This window comes from Phyllostomus hastatus, unplaced genomic scaffold (genome assembly GCF_019186645.2).
Source record: "Phyllostomus hastatus isolate PE091 unplaced genomic scaffold, TTU_PhHast_1.1 phas_scaffold_28, whole genome shotgun sequence".
Classification (NCBI taxonomy): Eukaryota; Metazoa; Chordata; class Mammalia; order Chiroptera; family Phyllostomidae; genus Phyllostomus; species Phyllostomus hastatus.
Window position 1 is genome coordinate 3,553,288 of NW_025334022.1, and position 23,723 is coordinate 3,577,010.

Consider the following 23,723-nt stretch of genomic DNA (forward strand, 5'->3'; position numbering starts at 1 on the left):
TGACTGGGAGCATTAAAAATTGCTGACACGTGGTATTTCAATTCTGTCATTTTTAAAAATAGCTAGGTTATATCCACATTGTCCAAACATAGGGGCGTTACATAGCATAGTCTCAACCTCCCAGCCTTTGTTGTCTTAATTCTGCAGGTAAATACATATTTAATGCTTACCATCGGGTCTTATATGTTGATATCTCTTAATTATTTTAGTAGTCTAAAAGTCAATTCATTCTCTAATACACTGTTGTCCATCCAATACAATTTCTTGTGATGACAGAAATACCATATTTTGCTGTGTATAATGCACACTTTTTTGCTCAAATGTTTGAGGGAAAAATAAGGATGTACATTGTACATCGGTATGATTACATCCCATGTATAATATGCACAAAAATATGGGTACACATTATACATGGAAGAGTGTTACACACAGCACAAAATGGTATTCTCTATCTGTGCTTTCCAATAATGTAGCCACCAGCCACAGATGACTTTCAGCACTAGGTATGACTTTAGTGTGACTGAGCAACTGAAGGTTTAATTAATTTAGTTATAATTAATATCAATTCAAATAATCATATGTCCCTAGTGATTACCTCGCTTGACAGCGTAACTTTAGTAGATTGTTCAGGAAGGGCTCATGTGAATAATATACTCTAAATTCTTACATATTTATTGCCCATTAGGCTTGAAAATGTTTGGTTGAATATAAAATCTTTGGTTCACACATTCTTTCATTATCTTAAATGTTATTACATTTTCTTCTGTCATGAAGCATTGCTGTAGAAGTATGATAGTTATTTTATTTCTTTTATACTCCATAGGCTATTATACATAGGTAATCAAAGGACTTTCTATTTATTTAAAGTCCAGTCACTTTCCTGGAATATCCTGGTTTTGATTGTTCTAGGTCAACAGTCTCATGCATGCAGAGTAGTAATATTTCAGTAGCTAGTTTTAAAGCTTTTTTACTTTTGGGCAAGTCTTCTGAATTACAGTTTTTAGTATTTATTCTTTTCCCTTACTTTGGTTTTCTTCTTCAGGGGCTTCTGTCAGACTTTGATCTCCTTTACCTAACTTCAGTATGTCACTTTTGAATCTTTTTTCTCTTCACTTTAGATACCCCCTTTTCTAACATCTTTCTCTTAGAGCATTTTCTATTGTATAAAATACATTTAGTCATGTTCTTTAGTCTTCATTGAAATGACTTGCTTCTATTTCTAATGCTTTCTTAAGTTCTATCACCTCATCTGAGTTTTTCTGATTCTGATTTGTTATTCTTTTTTCCTAACAAAAAAGTATCAAATTTATTTAAGTATCTACTTTTATTTTTAAATTAAAGATCTTGGACAATCAATTTCTGTAATTTAAAATTCATCACCAGAGATTAAGAAAATATTAATAAGCTATTAAATACTGACACAAGTAAAATTATTGGACCATGCATTTATAAAAGATGTATTTCATAATAAAAAGTTCCAGTTACACTTAACTAAAGGAAATAAATATCCGTTTTTATTTCTAATTACAACACATTCTCATTTTGACATAATTTATCTTTTTAACCCAATTATTACTATTCCAAAATTTTTTTCCAAATGTTAAGACTTTCTTTACCACTTATGAAATGACTTAGACTTTTTTATTTACTCTTTAAGAGTTCCTTAAAATAAATTTGAAATTTTAATTTTCAGTGTGAACTTGTTTGATCAAAAATTATAGGAAATCACAAGTTAAAAGAAATAGAATAAAAAATAAAAGTGGTATCCATATAACCAGCAAATTATCAGATAAGCCATTTTAACTACTTCGCATTTCTATTTAGCACAAGTAAGACTAAACTGTTTCCAAATTATTACAAGGTTTGGCTTTCTTATTACAAGCTTTAAATCATAGTGTTACTCTAGTCAACAAGTTATCTCTATGTAATGGCAGTGTTCATAAGCACAAAAATTGTTATATCCAATAGGTGGTATTCTATATAGTCAAGATGATAGGAGAATTTTTTAAAATTAACCTTTAAAAAGGCAGGATATCTAATAATTACCAGTATCTCAAAAGGCTAAAATGAGAAAAATGCAAAAAATTGAAGTACTCATTGATTAATACTACTTTGCTTTGAGAAAGCCAGAAATGGTTGTAAGATATTAAGTAGTAATGATAAAAAATGTAATTAATATACTGGATCTCTTCTAAGTCAAAGCACACTTTTCACCTCAGGACAATTCTGATTTTTACATTCTTAGTTTCCTTCATCCAGAACAGGGCCCAATTTTGAGCCAGTATTTGAATCCAGTTCACAATCTAAAGTCATTTTCCCCCACAGGATGTTTACATCTCAGGATATAAGCTGCAAAATGACAAATGACTAAGTTGGTTATAAAGATTTTACAATAACTGTTAACAGACTTCTTATACCAAAGCCTAAAAGTTGCTATAGTAGAGGTCAGAACTAACATGAATTTTCCATATGCTCAGACTTTGTTTACTAATCATAAATCCAGAAAAGAAACCTTAGAGCCAGGGTGTCAAACTCATTTTCACCAGGGGCCACATCAGCCCCATTGTTGCCTTCAAAGGGCCAAAATAATTTTAGGACTATATTAATGAAAGTACTCCTTAACTGTTAAGGAGTTGAAATTACATTCCGCCCTTTGAAGGCAACCTCGAAACTGATGTGGCCCCCAATGAAAATGAGTTTGACACCCCTATCTTAGAGAGTCCTTCAAAAGCTGCATAATTTCCCAAATAAGTTTTCTGCAGTGGCAGAGCCTGTACATTCCTTCAATCCTTTTTTAGTCATTTAGCTTTTGCAGTATTTTCTTGACATTTTTGTCTTTTCTGTTCCCTGGCCTCAATCATCTTGGCCAATTTCCAGGACAGTACAGCACCTGCTAGAAATAAAGGCCAAAATAACTGTTGTAAAAAAGCCATATGGGTCCTTTGCAGCCCATTCCACAACATACTCACCCAAGCCTTTATATCAAACATCTTTGTAGTGGTCTTAGGAAAGGGAGGCTTAGGCTTGAGTTGTGATCTCTAACTTTGTCCTGGGATTATTAGTGAGCCAATTACAATTTCAGATGGGTGACCTTGGGTTGTCTTCTTCTTTAGCTCTACTACATACACACTCTATGGGACTCAGAGTGGCCAACCCTGGGGAACACTGGGTAGGCCCTGTCAAACCGTGTGTCTCTGGTGCCATGGCTGCTTCTGCTAGGCAAAACCCCAACCCACCACTCTTCCTGATTTGTTATTCTTCAATGTCTTATTTTATTAATGTCTTTAGCTCATTCTGAAATACTTGTTAGTTTACTTTTAGTTTAGTTCCTTTTATTTTTTTAAAGATTTTATTTATTTTTAGAGAGAGGGGAAGGGAGGGAAAGAAACATCCATCAGTTGCCTCTCATACACGCCCTGACCAGGGAGCCAACTTGCAACCCAGGCACATGGCCCGACTGGGAATCAAACCAGTGACCCTTCACTTTGTGGGATGACACTCATCCAACTGAGCCACACCAGTGAGGGATGTTTAGTTCTTTTTAGTGAGCACAGTCTGAAATGCTTTTACTGTCTATAAGGATGTTATTTTTTAAAAAACATCTTTGTATAGGATTTGATCTTGGTGCTTTTCATGGGTTCATTTTTACATGAAATTATTTTTGTGAAATTTAGAATGAGGTGGAGTACAGGAAAGCTTTTCTAACATCATAGGACTCTCTCTTTGCAATTGTTTTTATGTAGCGTTAAAAAAAATAACTGCTATCTATATTCTATGGCTATGTTCTCCTCCTTAACTTTAGTCTGGACCTGTTCTGTTCCCTATCCTGATCATTTTTTATTTCACTCCCAGCAGTTTCTGCCCAGTAAAGAATACTATCCTAAAAGGGATACCTGTAAGGTCAGTTATGAGAATTCTTAGGGTCAAACTGCTTCAGGCATGTACCCAAAGCACTCATCTAGTATTGGACAGGTCAAATCCCTTGCCAGTCTTAGCTGCTCCTTCCTTCGAAATTGGCATGCAGGTCTTGTAACTGGTGGTTTGTCCTTACCTGCTTACATGTTTGTCACCTAGTTTTGTTTAAGTATTTTCCATGGGTTTTGGTTTTGCCATTTCCATTTTTACTTGGAGACTCAGATTGAAAAGCTATGCTATTGTTGCCAAAAGCTTTGCTATAGTTGCTATCACCTTTCCAGAGTTCTGAAAATTTTTAATTAAATTATCTCATTGGAATTCCACAACAACTTCATAAATTGGTACTATCAGTACCCATTAGCTCATAAATAAGACAGTGTAAATAACCTGTCCAAATTACATAGCCAGTTAAGTTGTAAAACCAAGATTCTAACCTAGATCTCTTAAATTCTAGCACCTATATTCTTTATAACATTCATGAAAAAAATGATTCATTATATACAGAAATGTATTTAACAACCAATTTGTCAGGAGTTAATTCTGTGAAGTATGAAAACACCTCTATCTTAATTCCTGTGTAATAAAACTTAACTCGAAGTCAGAGAAAGTAAGACAGTCCTTTAAATTTTCAGTAAGTGAAATAAAAGCTAGTCAGAGAAAGACAGATTTCATTCATACGTGGAATCTAATGAACAAAATGAACTAACAAGCAAAATAGAGACAGACTCATAGAGAGCAGGCTGACAGCTGTCAGGGGTGGGGGTGGGTGGTTGGCGGTTAAGGGTGGAGGGGTTGGGCAAAAAAGAAAACAAATACAGAAAGAACTCATGGAAAAGGACAACAGTGTGGTGACTGCTGGGGTGGGACAGAGAGTTAGAGCAGGGTATGGGGGGATAAATAGTGATGGATAGAGACTTGACTTGAGGTGGTGAAAACAAAATATGGTATACAGATGGTGTGCTATGGAATTGTGTACTTGAAACCTCTATAATTTTGTTACCCAATGTCATCCTAATACATTCAATAAAAAGGAAAAATAAATAATTTTCAGAGGGGTAGCAAAATGACAGCTACAAAATCACATCAAAGCTGAATTTGTAAAAAAATAAATAAATGAATAAAATCCTGGCTCACTTAAATCTCATAGATTCCTTAATTATAAAAGATATTTTATTAAGTAGGTTAAACAAATGTAATCCTGGAAATTAAAGTAATCCTATCTAATCACTAGAGCTGTTTTATGTGCATGTTCATGAATAGGAGAAGAGGCTTCCAAAGTAAGGAACCACTAACAACCTACCTGGCCTGCCTTGTGTAGGTGAAGATACATATAGAGGCTGTATAGCATGCTGTGAGGAAACTGAAGTAGTACTACTAGCTTGATTAGATGCTGCACAATTAGATAAGACTGGAGCTGGAACATTATTGGCACAGGAAGTTGCAATTGCTGCAGAATTTACCATCACCTGTAAGTGTGGAACAAAGTTTAGAATTCTAAGTTTGGTTTCTCAAACATTATTAGTCTCTTCTCTGATCCTAAATTTCAGGAAATACTATTTTGATAACTAAAACATGGAGAAGTCAATCTTTATGTAAACCCTGTATAGGAAGGTTAAGTTATTTATTTTAGAAGACCCCAGATTACTTTGAGAGCTTTTTCAATTATTTTTCTAAAAATATATTACTATGATTCAAAAATCAAGTATAAAATTGTGTAACAATGAAATTTACCTCCAGCCCCTACCCGCTATCTGCCTTATTCCCCTCTGCCCAAGCAGGTAACCTGTAGATTTTCTGTGTATTATGCAGAAATTTATACACACTTTTTTGAAAACAGGAAATGTTTTTTGAATGTTTAAAACTTTTTAAGACTCTAAATTCTGTTTCTGATTAGGGCACAGGACCCAATAAAGGGCTATGCAGAGAGAGGTGTTCAATAAATGGTAACAGACTCTTCTTGAATACATTGTCCTCACTGCAGTCTCCATTTCCTTACAACCCACTGAAGTGTGGTTACTACCTACTCTGGTCCTCAGAAACTGTATTCAAAGTCACCAGTCGTCCCCATGGCAAAAAAATTCTAATACACTCTTGCTAGACCTTATGTTGCTTGACCTCTTGGAACAACTGACACTTGAGTACTTCTTCAAACAGTCTCTTCCTGGGCTTTCCATAATACACTCTCCTGTTCTTTCCCCATCTTTGGCTGTTCCTTCTCTACCCATCTTCTAAAATTTGGTGATCCACAGACTCTATTCTAAGTGTGCTCAACGTCTTCCTTTTCCCACAATGATGTTATTCACTCTTATGGTTTTAGCTACATTTTTGATGCCAACTCCCCATTCTACAGGAGAGCTTTTCATTTGTGACATTGACAGGTGATTTATATTAACTCACTCATTACATAAGAGGTTCAGAGTATATTGGCTGTGAGTAGTTTAATGCCAGCACACAGAACAGTGTCTGAAACACAATAGACGCTCCATCAGTTTGTTGACTGAATTTACTAATCACTGTGAAAGGCACCACAAAGTATACTACTACTTAATATAGGAATTATAAGCAGCATCTTTGAAGTATGAGTGAAGAGAAAATCATTTTCCTCTGTTCAGACCACTGCAACTGACCATTTAATAACACTATAAAGATTACCTCCTGAGGGTAGTTGTATGAGGTAACTGTGTCCTGAGGAGACATAGAATATGGTCCTCTGTCCTGAAGAGACTTTAGTGAATACAGAAATACAGTTAAGTACAGGGAAATCAAGAAACCAAACAACATACCAATAAAACATCTGCTTTGCTTTTAAATTTCCTAAAATCAATAAAGATGATTTGTTCTTCAAGTATTCAAATTTGGAAGTGACTACTAAGATAACACTCCAAAAGATATCACTCCAGTGCTTTATTTAGGTGACTACTCTATTTCCTATCTATAGCCAACTCTAGTCCCAATGCAGATACAAAAATGCACCAGTGGATTATAATTTGAACGCTTTCTCAGTGGACTCTCTTGCTTTAAAGGGTTCAAAATCAGTAGACCAACAAGTTTTGTTAAAAGAAAGCATTCCATCTAAAGATGTAGCTTGGGATAAAGGTGGATAATCGGTTGTTCAGCTGCATCCTATCTAAGCAGGATGTAGTATAATTCAAACACCACTCCCTCTGGCTCAATACCTTGTCTTTGTAAAAGCAAACATGATTTTAATAGGCCTAGAGTTATGCATAACAAATTGTTATGACAGCAAAACAAATAACCAGAAAACTAGCAGCAAAAATTGGTAATAATGATAAGAACACAGAGGGAATCAGGGAAGTAATCACAGAAACAAGCGGAACCATACTGTGGCAAATATGAACCCAATTTAACATGAACTTAAGATCACATGTTTCTAAAACTTTAGTCCTGGTTCAGAATGCCCAGTGTAAATTCTAAACAATTCTAGAGAAGGATTTGGATGAGAGAGGGACACAGGAATAAGAAGCAGGAATAAATGTCCACAGTTTCATAGAAGGCTCTGTGCCTGGAAATCTTTAAGTCCTGCATTTGTCCTCTTCTCCTCAGAATGCCTTGAGAAAATTACCTAGAAACTTATTATGGGTTTCATGACCGAGGATGGAATTGAAACATAACATGAAAAAATTGGAAGCTAATGGGATGTATGATAAAGTTAAGAATAAAGAGGAAAGTGTGACAAGTGAAATGAAAGATCTACTCTTATCATGTCTGATGGTGAGATTTTTACTCGTTTTTTCCGTTGGGAGACTATTTCAAAAAATGGTGTAAACAGCATGTGATATGAGAAGAGTAACTGAAGAAAGAGGGACACACTATTTCTCCAGAAGGGGCAAAGGAAGTGAAGGAAAAATAAGGGAGATTATTACACATCAGTTTTCTTCACCTTCCTAAGAGGTATTGCCTAAACAGTAGAAACAAAAATGTACTGCCTGAAGCTACCAAAGTTAAGATTAATCATAGTGAGGGAATACAGAGTAGTTATTCATGTTCTTCACAAATATTCCAGTTCTCCTCGTAGGTACACAGTAAGCTGCTCTTCCTGGCATCCTCTGAAGTTAAGTATGGCCATGCAACTTGTTTGTCCAATGAAATACCAGCAGAAATATTAGGAGTCAGCATTCAATTTTCCTATCTTTAATCCTGTACCAAGGTCACTGTGATAGCTCATTTCCATCAGCTTGGGTCCCTGAGTGACTATGATAAACAAAGACCTACGCTAGACATGTAACACTATCAAGAACAACTGTCCTATGATAAGTTGCTGAAATTTTGGGGACTTGTTACTGCAGCCTAACCTAGTCTGATTAAAACAGTAATTGGTAACTAGGAGTAGGGTATTGCTGTAAGAAAAACCTAACTTGGGATGGAGATCATGAACTTGTAGCTCCTAATGGAAAAGATAACTACTTCTACCCAAAACTGTAGAAGACTAAGTTGATAAATGCTTTGAACAAAGAGCAGTTAAAATCTGGCCTTGAAGCAAGAAATCACATCATAGTTAAAATCTGATTGCATTAAGATATGTCAAAGCAAGAGTGCAACTAATGATACCCAATATCCAGTGAATACTTGCACTTGGACAAAGTGGCTCATGGAAAAGCATCCAAAGGTATGGGCTCTTCCATCAATGCCTGATAAACTCATGGTACTTTCAATCACATAGAGAGAAACATTGCAGTAAGAAAGCAAAGCACTATAGCAAATCCGTGCAGTGTATCTACTATTAAAAAGAAATTGTCAGTAGGCATATTGGCACATGAAACTAATAAAAATCAGAGAAGCTGCATAATAAATTAATCACACAGCCAGAGAAACCATGAACAGAACTAAAACCATCCAACTGAGATAAAATGACCCTTGGATTTCCCAATTTTCTATGAGTAAAAACCAGGCTAAGAAAGCTGCTCAGCTACCAAAAAGGACTGATTATTCTCCAAAGCCTATTGACTATTTCAAACATAGCCAAGGAATGAAGGGACTGAGAGTAACCAAGAGCCCCAGAAAAAAAACTCAGGCCCCTGCAGGGAACAGTTCCCAGACTGGAGGCCTTCATAATGTCTGTCCATCATGTCAGAACTGCTATAGGCAAGTAACTGTGTTTCTCCCATTTCTCCCCTCTGAGTGGGAATTTTACGGCAATTTTGTAGTCCCTGCTCCACCACTTCCAATTGGGTTTTAGAGGGTAAATAACTTTCTATCTTTGGTTTTAGGCTTCCACATCAGGAAAAGCCACATCTGGACCCAACACAGAGAGTATGACACATTTCCCAGAAACCTTGGGCACTGAGTTTAATTACACTGATTGGAATTTTCAGGTTGCCTCCTCTGACATGGAAGCAAGTATTTTGTCTGTAGCAGGGAGTTTGAACTGAATGCTGTAGAACTTAGCGCTGATAAAATATTGCCAACTTTTTGACTTCCAGGCACAGTGACATTAGATTCTTCAGTGGGATATGCTCTGGCCAATGGAAAAAAAAAGGAAAAGAAAGTGACACAAGTTATCTCCAGGTGGAAGATGTAGGAGTCAGTGCACCATTCACTATCTTTTCTTTCCTGCCTTAGCAACCATGGACAGAGCTTCCATAAGCCTGAGTCCCTGAGCAGAGAACTCCTGTAGACCTCCACTGGACATGGAATATACATAAGAAGCAAGGTTTTCTTATATCAAGTAACTGAGACTTATGGCCCTTTCTTACTGATAGAAAAGTCCTAATAAAATCCTCTTAAAAACCTTGACTGCTAATATTTGAACGTCCTTATGTATCAACACATACTAGGAAATCTCTAAACAGATTAATTTCAGAAAGGGAGAGTGAACTTGGATGAGTTACTTAATTTGTGGGTCTCAATTTCTTTATCTACAAAATGGGAATGGTACCCTGATTACCTCATAGATTTGTTCTGATTTAAATACATTTTTATATATATTCTTAGATCACTGCCCTAATACACAGTAGGAGCTTTAAGTGCTTGCTGTTATTATTAAATACCTACCAAATTTGCTGTAGATTCAGTTGTGCTATAAACACCTGAAGTTTCATTGTCTGGTTCTAGAGGATATTGCCAAAGTAAAGTAAAAAGTGAGCATTATTTTATAGTTTGAAATTTTATAAACAATGATGAATGTCATAGATTCTATCTAGATCTCACTGACCTGAAGGATAAATATATTCTTCATGATATCCCCCTAGAAAAAAAAAGACAGAAGAAGTATGTTTACGGTAGAGCATTTTAGCTCAGCCAGATGGCCAGCACTTGCTCTGTTCTCAAGTTTTATGGATATATATGTTCAAAACTAAAATGTATACATGTTTGCAATAAGTGATTTGGGCTTTCATATTATTCAAAAGATAATGAAGCCAGAGATTAGCTGTAAACAGTACAAATTTCTCCTTTGAAAATTTCCTTAGTTCTAAAAGTTGAGAGAGGTGAAAAATCCAGCTGTGTCCAATTTTCCAGTCAGGCAGTAGATTATGGTGATTAAGTTTGCTGGCTCTGGAGTTAGGGCTAGATTTGAATCCTGATTAACTACATCACTCTGTCTCACTTTCCTCACTATAAAACAGGGGTGTAATAGTACCTAGGGGAATGAAAAGAATATAGCATGATACTTAACATGTAGTAAACAATGACTTTAATTTGACTACAACCCATAGTTTGCTTAGGTGGACATTAAAGGGATATATCATGCCTCATTTGTTTTTCAGCCTGTCATGTAAATAATGTGTTTAAAATTGGCTCAGTGTACTAAAGTATTTTGTTTTAAGACTGTTACACCATTGAAATGCAAACAAAGTCAATCTCCAATTGCACGGTTTTTCACCAAATAAAACACAGAGGTCAAAACTGGATTTGATTATTAAACACAATGCTTTTCAAATACACATGCATTAACCCCTCCAGACAGCAGGATTTAAGGTGAGAACAAAGATTTGGTTACTCTGAAAATGCCACTGCAGGTGAGCAGCACATCTGAAGATGCCCACCATGTTAAAGGGAAAAGACAAAAGGGTCGTGTTGAGTAAAAGAGCAGAGCATACACATCCTTAATTACATGCATGCCCATGCATGTACAAAATGTTATATTATCCTTGTGCTACATTTTTTCCTAGAAATATCTATTTTCTTCTACATAAGTAGCAAAATGCAGAACATTTCAAGAAAATAAGGAACTTGACCAGTAAAGTTGAGCCATTCACACTGCCTCGCATCTCCTAAATACACCCAACTCTTCCAGAATTGTTTAAAGCAAGCAGACTTTGTGGTAAGAGGCACAATAACAACTGTTGAGGGCGCACATGCACACATGTGTGTAATATATATATGTTTTAGAGTCATACAAACCCAAATTCAAAACTGATCTCTGCCAGTCACAAAGGACCACATATTACATGATTGCATTTATATAAAATGTCCAGAATAGGCAAGTCCATTAAGAGAAAACAGACCAGTGGATGCATATGGCTGAGGATGGGTGATGGGTGAAGGGAAGTGGGGAGTGGCTGCTAATGGGTACAGGATTTCTTTTGGGAATGATAAAAATGTTCTGAAATTAACTGCAGTGATGGTTATACAACTCTGTGAATAACTAAAAACTACTGAGTTTTACACTTTAAATAGATGAACTGTAGAGTATGTAAATTACATCTAAATAAAGCTGTTATAAAAAAAATAAATCTGCCACTTACCAAGTATGACTTTGGCCATGTCATTTACCCTTCAAACCTCAATTTCCTCATATATAAAATGAGTATACCACATTCCTCAGAAGGATACAGTTTAAGTATTATATTAAATTATAAATATAATTACTTATTACATAGGATTCAATGAATAGCAATTGGGGGGAGAATCCAAAAATCAGAATTTATTCATAAAAATTTTTGTATTTATTCTTACATGTTTAAACTTCAGTCACCTTCAAAGTACTCTCCATCTGATGCAGTACACCTAATGAGATGGTTTTTCCACTGCTCAAAACAGGTTTTGAACTTGTCAATTTTGAAGCCTTTTAGTGTTTCTAGCGTTTTTCCCTTCACCTCTACTGCATTGGCAAAATGTTTCCCTTTGAGGACTTCTTTAATTCAGGGAAACCAAAAAAGCTGCTGGGGATGGGATCGAGTGAATAGGGAGGGTGGGGCACAGGGTCATGCCATTTTTAGTCAAACACTGCTGAAAACTCAGCTTGGTGTAGACAGGTGTGTTCATAAATTACCCATCATGAAATGGGCAAGTGTGTTGAGCCTTCAAAAAAAAAATTCACTGAAGCCGAACACAGCCTCTCACAACAACACTGGCTAATACACTGATACAGATGGTTCCCAGAACACTCACCTAGCAGGGGAAGCCCGCATTACAAGGGGCCAACCCTCAGAAGATAATTCCAGATTTTGGGGCATCTTCCCTTATATATTAAATTGCAAATATAATTACTTAGTACATAGAATTCAATTAATAGTAATGCTTATAGGTTAAGTGGACTTCTTTGGGCAATGAAATTATTTCATAGCAGTCTTGGAAAATAAGTCACATGAAAAGCCTAAAGTAGTTATTAAAAGTAGTGAGGACAACATGAACTCCTTATTAATAAGGAACAGATGTTTTCCATACTGAAATCTCACCAAATCAAAACTCACTATAAACCTATGCAAAAAGCTGAAAATAGGTTATAATAATGTAGAGGGCCTATAGAAATACCAAGATATCTTCAAAAACTAAGCAAGTTTTGAGACAAAAAACTGATAACTCTTTGAAAACAAGCTACCAAAACAGAATGAGATGCCCCCCCCCCAAAACAAAAGCTTTAGGTCTACTTCACAGCCTTGACATTTTAATGCCACAAGAATCATCTTTAAGAAAAACATTTAACTATAAATGACTCACCATTGTCACTCTGGCCATCACCCTCCTCTGAGCTCAAAGTCTGTTTGCCTGAGTTATGTCCTCGCCTTGCAACACAGTATGTCGAAGTAGGAGGAACCATTGTAAAGGGCCTTCCGTTATTCTGTACCAAAGAGACACACACACACACACATGCAGTTCTCCCTCTATAGTCAGAAAGTGTGTGTATATATGAGGTCTGTCCAAAAACAGTCCAGCCATTCTTAATAAAGCAAGAATGGTTTGCACATTGATGTAACCCGGCAGCCAAGGAGAGTGGATTGGAATGCATATCTGTGAACAATGGTGACTTCACTGTACTAGTCAGTGGGGGTGGTAGACGTCACCAAGTGAGGATGTGTACTATGTGGCCATCACATTTAAAATGACTGAGCAAGTACAGCAGTGAATCTGCATCAAATTTTGCATTAAGCTTCAACATTCCTCCATGGAAACTGTTCAGATGAATCAGAAGGCTGCAGCTATGGGCAACTGGTGACTGGCAGCTTCAACATGACAACGTGCCTGCTCACACATCACATCTTGTACAGAGTTTTTTAGTGAAACATCAAATCACCCAGGTGATTCAGCCCCACCAAAAGCTCACATCTGACACCCTGTGACTTCTGGCTTTTCCCAAAACTAAAATCACCTTTGAGAGGAAAGAGATTTCAGCCTGTTGATGAGATTCAGAAAAATGCAACGGGGCAGCTAATGGTGATTTGGAGAACTGTGTGAAGTCCCAAGGTGCCTACTTTGAAAGTGACTGAGGTGTCATTGTCCTATGTACAATGTTGCTTGTATCTTCTTCAAGAAATGTCCCTATTTTTCATAGCACTGACTGGATACTTTCTGGACGACCTCATATATACCTATGTGTTTTAATGTGCTTTAGAATTAAAAATATGGGGCAACAATGACCAAAAAACCCTAGAAAATATTAACCCATACTACTAAATGGGCGATATTATTTGTCTATCTCTATCTCCTTCTCTAAATACAACTAAAAATATTCTCCTACCTTTAAAAGTGCTGAGATGAAGTCATGTTTTTCAGGAAAGGCTTTATCTGGGCATTTGTACAATAAGCTAAAATTTATCCACACTGCTTTATTTAGAGAGAGAAAACTAAACAGCTTTTTGTGTATATTTTTAACTACTTACAGGTAAAGTTGGATAAGCAGTCTCATCCCCTTCTTCAATTTCATAAAAAGTAATGGTTTCTTCCAAGCCCTGGGGCATCTGTCCATTTTCTGGGGCAAAGCTATATTGGCACTCCTTATTCACACACTGCATCTGGCGGTGACTACGCCTAAAGGAACTTAAGCATTTTGGAGAATGAAATGGAGAAAATTATAAAATATGGTAGCAATTTGTTTCTAATTTCTAAATAACAGCTTAAACATCTCAATGTTGACATTTAAAAAAACTTAGTCCATATATTTGTTGCTCAACAATGAAGCCAGACTTACCTATTTCCTCTGAGTTTTGACACTTAAAATGCACTTACCGAGATCTATAGGAGAAGTTATCATAGCTCTGGCAGCACTTTTTCCCTGGGCCAGGGTAAAAACCAACTTTAGGGTCTGCCATGTTAGGCCTGTTTAGAAAGCGAGATGAGTCCCTAAAAATAAGGGGAAAAGAAAAGAGAATTCTTTATTCACTAGTGTTTGAGTGGTCAGTCTTCATAGTTAAATAGAATTAACACATCTTTCTAAAAACATACACATACAAAGAGCTTTGCTCTCCTTACTACTGTCATTAGGCCTATCCAATATTAATCGATACAGGACCATATACATGGCACTCATGTCTTGATGGCATTTTATCTTCTAGCATCTCTTCAACTGTTCTTTAGTTCTCTAGATTGTGAGAATATGAGTCTTCCAATAAATCTTTTGACAAGAATTTAAGTATACGTAAGTTTCATCCTTTATGCTCTCTGTAGGCAGAAATTAATAAGGAATCTAAACAATTAAAATATTTCTAAATTCTAATGTCCAGAATTATGTCCAGGAATTATTTCCAATATCTAAACAGAGATGTACATTATTTTGAAACTTACCTGGGCATCCCATAACCCCGACCTTGTCTATGAGATGAATGTTGAGGATGAAAATGTTCATTAGCCATAACATTGCCAGCTGTCTGTGAGTAGTGCATTACAGGGTCATGCCCATAATGCATAACACTGTGCTGAAGACTGGGCGGAGGCAGGGTGTCTCCCCTGCTGTAAGCCATGGACATATAAATTTCTTTCCCTCTAACTTTCCTGAACATCTTCTTCTGTTGCTTTATGTCCATCTCAGGCATAACTTTCAGGCAAACAAAGAAGTAGCAAATAAGCTTCAAGACCAAAAGTAAAAGATCCTATGTCTCCCCACCACACCCACAAATGTCAAAAACTCTCAAATGTTTTTCTTAGGGACAAAAAAAAATACAGGGAGGGAACTTATGTATTTTTTAAAGATTTTATTTATTTTTAGAGAGAGGGGAAGGGAAGGAGAAAGAGGGAGAGAAACATCAATGTGTGGTTGCCTCTTACACACCCACAACCAGGGACCTAGCCCACAACCCAGGCATGTGCCCTGACTGAGAATCAAACCAGCAACCCTTTGCTTTGCAGCCTGTGCTCAATCTACTGAACTACACTGGCCAGGGCAGAATTTATGTATTTTTTTAAGGATTTTATTAGATCTTCCATTTGGAAGGGCAAAATCAGCAATTAATTTCTGTAACAATGGACAGCTCAGCACTATGCTTAGGACAGGCAGCTTTGGTCATTAAAATGCAAAGTTAATGCCTATTAATATCTCTGGCAGCTTCTGTGAGGTGTTTTCCTAGTTCTCTGAGAAATCATTTCCCTTCAAGTTTTAGAATCTAAAATCTACTTCAGCTTAAGTGTACACAAAGTACCTCGAAACAGTGGTTTTTAGCCAGGGATGCTTTTGCCCCTCCTGGCCTTGGGGAACACAGGGCAATGTCTGGAGCCATTTTTGGTTGTCAAAACTGGGGGAAGTATGCTATTGACATCTAGTGGATAGAGGCCAGGGATGCTGCTAAGCACCCTACAATGCACAGGACAGCTCCCAGTGAAATATTATCCACCCCAAAATGTCAGTAGTGCCAAAGTTGAGAAACTCTACCCTACAAGTTTTATTTATACCCTTTCAAAAATTACAATGTAGGGTAAAACAAGGGGAAAATTTTAGAAATCTTCAGTATACAAACCTATTTCTGGGAAATAGCCCCCAGACATTTTCTGGTAGCCTCTTCCTTTCCGGGTAGGCATAGCATTCCATGAAGGAACAGGTGTCACTTGAGTAACTGGTTTTAAGTTAGCCAGTGGAACAACATGCCTTGAAGGTAAAGATACCACCATGAAGTCATTGCAACCCAGACTTAATTCTCATTTGATACACAAACCCCACCCCTTCTGCTACATTTTCAAGTACAGTCTACTTAAAATTATTGATACTAGTTTCCTTCTAGAGGTCAATTTTTTTTTTTAAGTTTAGAAACCTCAGGGTGGTTTGTACAATTTCACAGATGTTTACAGCACAAATCATGCGCCAAAGGAAAGATTGTAGTTGATGAGTTTACAAATATTTGTTGTCTCTCTTTGGAGGAGAATTATATTTTCCCAGCCCACTGACTTAAGGCTAAGCTATGTAACCGAGAAGATGCTTTAAGATCCAGCACATGGTTTGTCATGGTATAATTTTTCCTCTACCTGTAATAGAGCTTTGTTGGCCAGGGTCTCCTTTGCTGACCCACTATGAACATGCTAAATGAACAAGAAGTGACTTTATTGTTCTAAGTTGCTAAGAGTTTTTGGTCATTAGGGCAGTATAACATCATTTAATGGCTCTCAAAGTATACTAATGGCATCAGTATCACCTGGAAACTTGTTAGAAGTTCAAAGCCCCACCACAGACTTACTGAATCAAAAACTTCGTGGGTGGAGCTCATCAATCTGTACTTTAACATTCTCTCAAGACAATTTTGGAGTACGTTAAAAGTTTGAGAAGGATCCAACTATCTGGTTGCTGTGATACTGGGAGAGGCTGAGTTGGCAAACCAGCTTTCCAATTAGTATGAATAGTTTCTTAACAGAATTCTTTTGTACTTAATATTTGTAATAAGTTGGCTAGTGCCTAGAATTTACAAACTTTTGTACATACATATATAGTCATAGGTTCCTTAAGAAAAGATGCACGTTCTGAGAAATGCATCATTAGGCAATTTTGTCATTATGTGAATATGATAGAGTGCACTTACACAAACCTAGATGGTATAGCCTATTGCTCCTAGGCTACAAGCCTGTATAGCATGTTACTGTACTGAATACAGTAGGCAACTGTAACATGATAGTATTTTTGCACCTAAACACAGAAAAAGTAAAATATGGCATAAAAGATAAAAACTGGGACACACCTCTATAAAGAACTTAATGAATGGAGCTTGCAGGACTGGAAGTTGCTCTGGGTGAGTCAGTGAGTGAATGTGAAGGCCTAGGGCACTACTGTAGACTTTATAAACACCGTCCCACAAGCTCTGCCCATGCTTCCTTCCAACAGGGTCAGGAACAGAGCATTAAAACTGTCAATGCTGCTCCATGAACTCTGGGCTGGATGAACATGAACATGAAGCTCCATGTGGGCTGAATTAATTGGAAATATTGAGGAGAAACTGGCTGGGTAAGACATAGATCACCACAATAGTGACTTTCAGGAGGGAGTGAAAGGTGGCCTGAGGATCAGCAGGAAGAAGAAGCAAGGTGGAGAAATAAAGGAACATAGGCATTGTCATGGCAATGTGGTTTGAGCTATCACATGTTGAAGCGGTGGTAACATTAAGGAACTTTGTGCTATTCGTAAAACAGAGGATATTTAACACGGACAGGGTGTAGACCTGGAACTCAGTAGCTTGACTTTAGACATTTGTTTTTGGTTCCATTGACACTACCTGGCACAAAGGGCTCTATCTGGCATGGAATGGATGGAAGCAATGAAACTTATCTATGCTTTACAACATTACAACCTGAACATATTTGCAAAGTACAGGGACAGGCTGGCTCCACACTAACACAGATAGCTTTTACTGAAGTGTCAGTGGCACTTACTACTTGTGAAGGTAGCTCCTGTGGACTTGTGTCCTTCTCCAGAATCTTAGGTCCTCAACAAACAATGTATAGCAATGTACACTGAAGACCATCATGCTAAATCCAGGAGGGCTGTAGCATCCTCTCATTATGTAGTGATGGGGGACAGGCTTTTCTGTGCTAAAATAGGTCAAGAGCTGACTGATGGGATGCACTCAAAACAGATGCCGTGAACGAGAGGAAATCTACTACCATGCTCCACAGATACTGCTCCCATCAGAGGAAAAAAGAGTTCATCCTGAACCACATATCCTTCCATTTCTATCAGAAAAGTCAGCTCTATTATAATCTTATAGGACCACTGTCATAGACTGAAACATCATTACGCAGCACATGACTGTACTGAGATTTCGTACTTTAGCATACACTTTTATAGTTTAAGATAAGTCATCTAGCCTAGTACCAGATGTAACTTTGGTTTTCTTACTGGCATCCTGGTAGTTCTCAATTGAACATTACAAAAAGGCATCAGGAGCCTAAGATTTTAGTAATTCAACACATTATTATATTCTTACTTTTCTGCCAGTTCTTCAATGAAGACTGTTACTGAATTGTTCTCATTTCCAACTTCCTGAATATGAGCATTATAATATTTTCCATCTGATTCCAAGCGAACCTAAAAGAGGAAAAAAGACAGAATACATCTAGCCTCAAGTCTACGGGCAGATCTGGCTTCTGCCAAACAAAAATACCACATTTCCCCAAATGGAGTTCAGTGTCTAGTTATTAAAACCGAGTTGATAATCAAGACTGCCAGTCTGGTCCAATGGAGGCAGTGCATGCTGAAGAGCCTACATCTATTCACAAAAGTTTGTAATTAAAATTTAATACAAACATTAAAACTTTTTCTAGAATTCTGCAAATTAGTTTTGTTGAACACTTATTAATGACTAAATCCACAATCTTGGAAAAACAAATTACTCATTCTTTAAAGAAACTAACCTGACACTTGTCTCCCAAACAGTAATGTCTTCCAGCATACTCCATGTAATCAGATTTTTGAAGTTCTATTAAAAGAAAATGAAGAATTAAGCTCAAAGTGTTTCCTTTCCTATTTTATATCATTTAATATTCTAATTTACTTTTACCATAGTGTCTTTAAAATGCTACCTCCATAAGTAAAAATGGGGGGGGGGTCCTAAAGGGTCATTCTGTCACTCCTGATGGGTTATTTCTGTGGTCAATTTAAGAAGACTTGCAAATATAGTTTTGTGCTACAAAACACAAGTAAGTGGAAATTAGGAGGTTCCAATCTTAGAGTTGGTCAAACACCAATAAGGTAAAATTTGAAAGTAACACACCTCAATAAAAAAAAAAATCATAGCTTTTTCAAAGCAGCCCATTGTTTTTAACAACTTATTGTGTTCCACTAGGTCTTAACCTCATTTATGTTGTTAACTATACCTAGGTTCATGTGGTTCAATGTGTTGAATATGAAACATTAAAGGCTACCTCTAAGAACTTTAAGGCCTACTTTAACCAAACTACTCAACTCTGTCACAAATCTTTACTTAAGGATGCTGAAATTTGAATTTCATGTAATTTTCATTTGAATTTCATATAATATACTGTTCTTTTCCATTTTTTATGCAGCTCAAAAATTTAAGGACTGTTCTTACTTAGCTCACAGAGCATACAGAAACAAGTGGCAGGTCATACCTGGTACACAGGCCATAGTTTGCCAACAACCTGACCAACTCATTTATTAATGAGGGCAGTCTTAACCCTTTAAATTTAAGATGAGCTTAGTTATAATTACTACAAGTTTCTGGCATTCTCAGGTGTCTAAAGGCCATCTCTACACAGTCTGCTTGCTAAGTTGAAATCCCTAATAAACATCAGACTCTAAACGATCCCTCCCACTTCTAAACCTACCGTATTTTCAAACTATAAGATGCATGTCCCATCCCCACTACCCCCATTTGGGAGGGATAATGATTGTTAATGCTGCTGTTGAGTTCTGTTTACATTTATATTGGTGAAATATTATGTTATTTATGTTATTAAATATTTTACCACATTTTTTGCTTCAATTTTTTTTTCCTATTTTCATCCTCTAAAACTTAGGTGCGCCTTATGGTCTGAAAAATGTTATTTATCCTCCTTTGGATTTAAATCATGTTACTGAGTAAGGCAAAAAGTAACTACCTGGCTGTTTTTCACATCAGTACAATGAAAATGTCTCTTATTAGAAACAATTTGAAAAATTATTCTCCTGGATCTGTCAGGATTCAAAATCATCCTGCTGATATTTCATTACCTTTTCTGCTGTCCAACCAAACATCAAATTCTACATTACGATAGATTTCTGGATCCAGAGCTTTGAGCACCTTATAGGGGAAGAGCATCTTTGATGGATTTTCTGGAGACTAAAACAAAAATAATCATGCTACAAACTCACCATCTTTTAGTTTAAGTCTTCCTTGTATGAAGAAGAAATAATTAAAGTCCTTTTTTTCCTTTAAAAAACTGTACATATGCCTCCCTTTCCTTCTTTATTGCAAGAAATAAATTCTACATAAATTTTACTGTGCATTTTTAAAAATCAGGAGGCTAACGAAGCAATATGCAAATAATCTAAAAGATTTTTAGATGGAAGAAGGGAAATACTGTCTCAAGCAGCCCACAACTCAGGATATACCATATATCAATCAATGCAACACAGACCAGGATTAAAGGTTCAGTCAGAGCTATTTAACAAGTCTCCTCTTAATATGCACAGATGTGCAATTGTTTCTGTACCCTAAAATCACCTGGAAAAATCTGAAAACTATTTCATTTTGGTCAAAATCTCTTATAATTTTCAAAGGAATTACCTTTTTCTTCTGCTTTCCTAGAATCTCACCATATTCAATACTGTTCTCAAATTACCAGCCCCTGGGGCATACATAAAGATTGTTATGCCCTGGCTGGCATAGTTCAGTGGATTGAGTGCGGGCTGTGAATCAAAGTGTTGCAGGTTCGATTCCCAGTCAGGGTACATGCCCGGGTTGCACATTGATGCACACCGCACATTGATGTTTCTATCTCCCTCCCTTCCTTCTCTAAAAATAAATAAATAAAATCTTAAAAAAAAGATTGTTACAATACAACAATATTTGCCCTATTTAGCTAGCCTCAAACTTTAGGTCTGCTTAATTTTAAGCCTATACAGATGGTAAAATTTCTCTTGTTTCTCCAACCAGGATTATTACCTATTTTCTTTGAGTTGATAAGGATAAGCATTATATTCTTTAATGACAAATAGAAACCTCAGTACTGTAAAATTGATTACGAACGAATTATCTACTGGGTTCATAAATACAACTTGAAAACAAACAGCTTCTGAAATGTAAGTGTTGAGTTTGTTTTAAAAAAAATCTATAATTCCAAATAAAAATTCTGAGAACATTAAGCATACATTTTACATTTTCAGATTAAGACTCCCATAAAGGAAAATATCAATTCCTCCCCCACCCCATATTACTAGAATGGACCATTTGACCTTAACTAGTTTAAGTTATAAAGCTACAAACCAAAATTATGAAAAGTCTTTGCCCTAGTAAATTTCAAACCTTTGCTTCTTCTGTTCCTCCATTGCACACCTCTGGTGTATTTTCAACACTGCAGGAATCACCCCACTCGTCAGTCCTAATTGAAAAGATTCAGAACAGAGTTTTATATAATGTAGTAGCTAAGAAAATCTTAAATCTAGTGAATGTCCTACCACCCAGTGGTACTAAAGTAGGTCAGTTCTAAAAATGAGGCAAATACTTTTCCATTCAGTATCTGCATTTATGCTTCCTTTGTATAAGTATATGCTACAATACACTTAGCAGATTACCTCCTATATTTCATAACTCCTGGGGGGAACAATGCTTAAGATGGGAGGTTACTATGATTCCCCACTCTCCTAGCATTTACACGCTTGTGTGATTCCCCTCTAAGTTTACTTCCAACCAATAAACAGCATGTATATTATATTATGTAAGAATGTAGTGCTTGTCTTACTAATCTCTCACTCTTGCTTATTGTAAGGAAGCAAGCAGCCATGATCACCAACCACATGTGGTAAGGAGCTGAGGGTTACTGCTGAAAGTAAAACACTGAAATTTTCAGTCCTATAGCTTCGAGGAACTGAATGCTACCAAGAACCATGTGAGTGGGGAGGTGGATCCATCCTCCAGTCAAAACTCCAGAAAAGAACTCAATCTTGGCCAGCACCATCAATGCAGTCTTTTGAGATCCTAAGAAAAAGACCCAGCCAAGCTGTGCCGGATTCCTAATCCACATAAATTGTGAGATATGTGTGTTGATTTAAGCTGCCTAGTTTGTGGTAATATTGTTATGTAGCAATAGAATACACCCTGTCTTCCTAATACTGTAGTTTCTATAAGCCTGAGTCCTTTAAAACAAATCAGAGAAGAATGAAGCAACTTATTTGGGAATGCAGGGTGCTATCCCCTGTATTCCCGAGTAAGTTAAAAAACAAAAACAAAAACAAAAAACCTCTTCTACTACCAAATGAAAAATAATTCAAAGCATTAACTATCCAAAAAATAGAACAGGAAGGCAAAAACAAACAAACAAACAAGCAAACAAAAAAAACCAAGGTGAGGCCTGACTGGCACCAAGCTTATTTGAATTTCCAGGCAGAACTAATAATTGGGAAAAAATACTTCAAATACAAAGTTTTTGACTAAAGTTGCTCATTAATAGCTGCTTCCTCAGAGGCCACAATCTATACTCCTAGCAAGTACAAAAGGCAGACCCTCAGCTGCTAAAACTCCCCTTAGCCTGAAAGGGGAGACTTTTTTGTACTAGCTGGATGTGTGTGTCAAGTAACCACACTGAACCTCAATTATCATCTACAAAACTATGGTGCTAGTTTAGAATCAGTTTTTTTCTGTAAGTGTGATCCAAAGCCTATCTACATCAGAATACTTGAGTATATTTGTTAAGAAAGCAGATCCCTGGCCTTACTCTGACCTGAAATATCGTGACGGTAGTCTCAAGAATCTACCTTTCTAACAAGTACCCTAAATAATGTGTATACAACTGAAGTTTGAGAATCACAGGATTAGGCAATTTTACAGTCTCTTCTAGCAATAAAAAACAAACAAAAAAACTGATTCTGATTTGGATTGAACCCCCAAAGCCTGAGCATCTCACAATACAACACATCTTTTTGGACAATACTCCTCTTCCCCCATTAAAAATGTATCTCTTTATAAACATATACATACATACACTCATTCATACATACATACATACATACGAGAGAGAAAGAGAGAGAGAGATAGAGAGAGAGAGAGAGAGAGAGAGAGAGAGAGATACTTTTAGAGAGCAAGAATGAATGTGTATGTGTCTTTGTGTGGTCTAAGTCATAAAAGCTTGCCAAGTCTCTTCCATTTTCAAATGATGACACAGAAAGATGATGATCTGATAGTTGATATCCCCTTTCCTTTTATTACCTATCCTGAGTTAAACTCTTGTAGGCAACATGGGTATCCTCACTACCAGTGACAGCACTGTTTCTGTTCTTCTTGGAACTACTTCGAAACAATTCAACTGCAGTCTTCAATGCTTCTTCATCCACAACAAACACATCTTTATAGAGAATTTCATACAATACAGCTGAAGAAAAAAATGGTCAAACTCCAATTATCCAAATAATATTTAACAATGTGAAAACAGCCATAACCCAGGATACAAATCCAATAGGTACCAATTCAAGGTTTTAAAAAGAGTTATCTATGGCAGGTCCC

General features: G+C 36.6%; 1 protein-coding gene and 1 pseudogene across 1 annotated transcript in view; both read right to left on the reverse strand.

Moving 5' to 3' along the window:
- The window catches only part of ALG13 (ALG13 UDP-N-acetylglucosaminyltransferase subunit), a 99,016-nt gene that overhangs the window by 21,994 nt on the left and 53,299 nt on the right, over positions 1-23,723 (reverse strand). Inside the window, 14 exon segments of the mRNA XM_045817449.1 lie at positions 5,216-5,381; positions 6,568-6,639; positions 9,928-9,983; positions 10,088-10,120; positions 12,817-12,937; positions 13,977-14,133; positions 14,323-14,436; positions 14,878-15,127; positions 16,044-16,171; positions 18,492-18,592; positions 18,919-18,983; positions 20,237-20,345; positions 21,531-21,606; positions 23,430-23,592. Of these exon segments, the coding sequence (XP_045673405.1) occupies positions 5,216-5,381; positions 6,568-6,639; positions 9,928-9,983; positions 10,088-10,120; positions 12,817-12,937; positions 13,977-14,133; positions 14,323-14,436; positions 14,878-15,127; positions 16,044-16,171; positions 18,492-18,592; positions 18,919-18,983; positions 20,237-20,345; positions 21,531-21,606; positions 23,430-23,592 (1,611 nt within the window).
- LOC123805000 lies at positions 2,784-3,008 on the reverse strand (annotated as a pseudogene).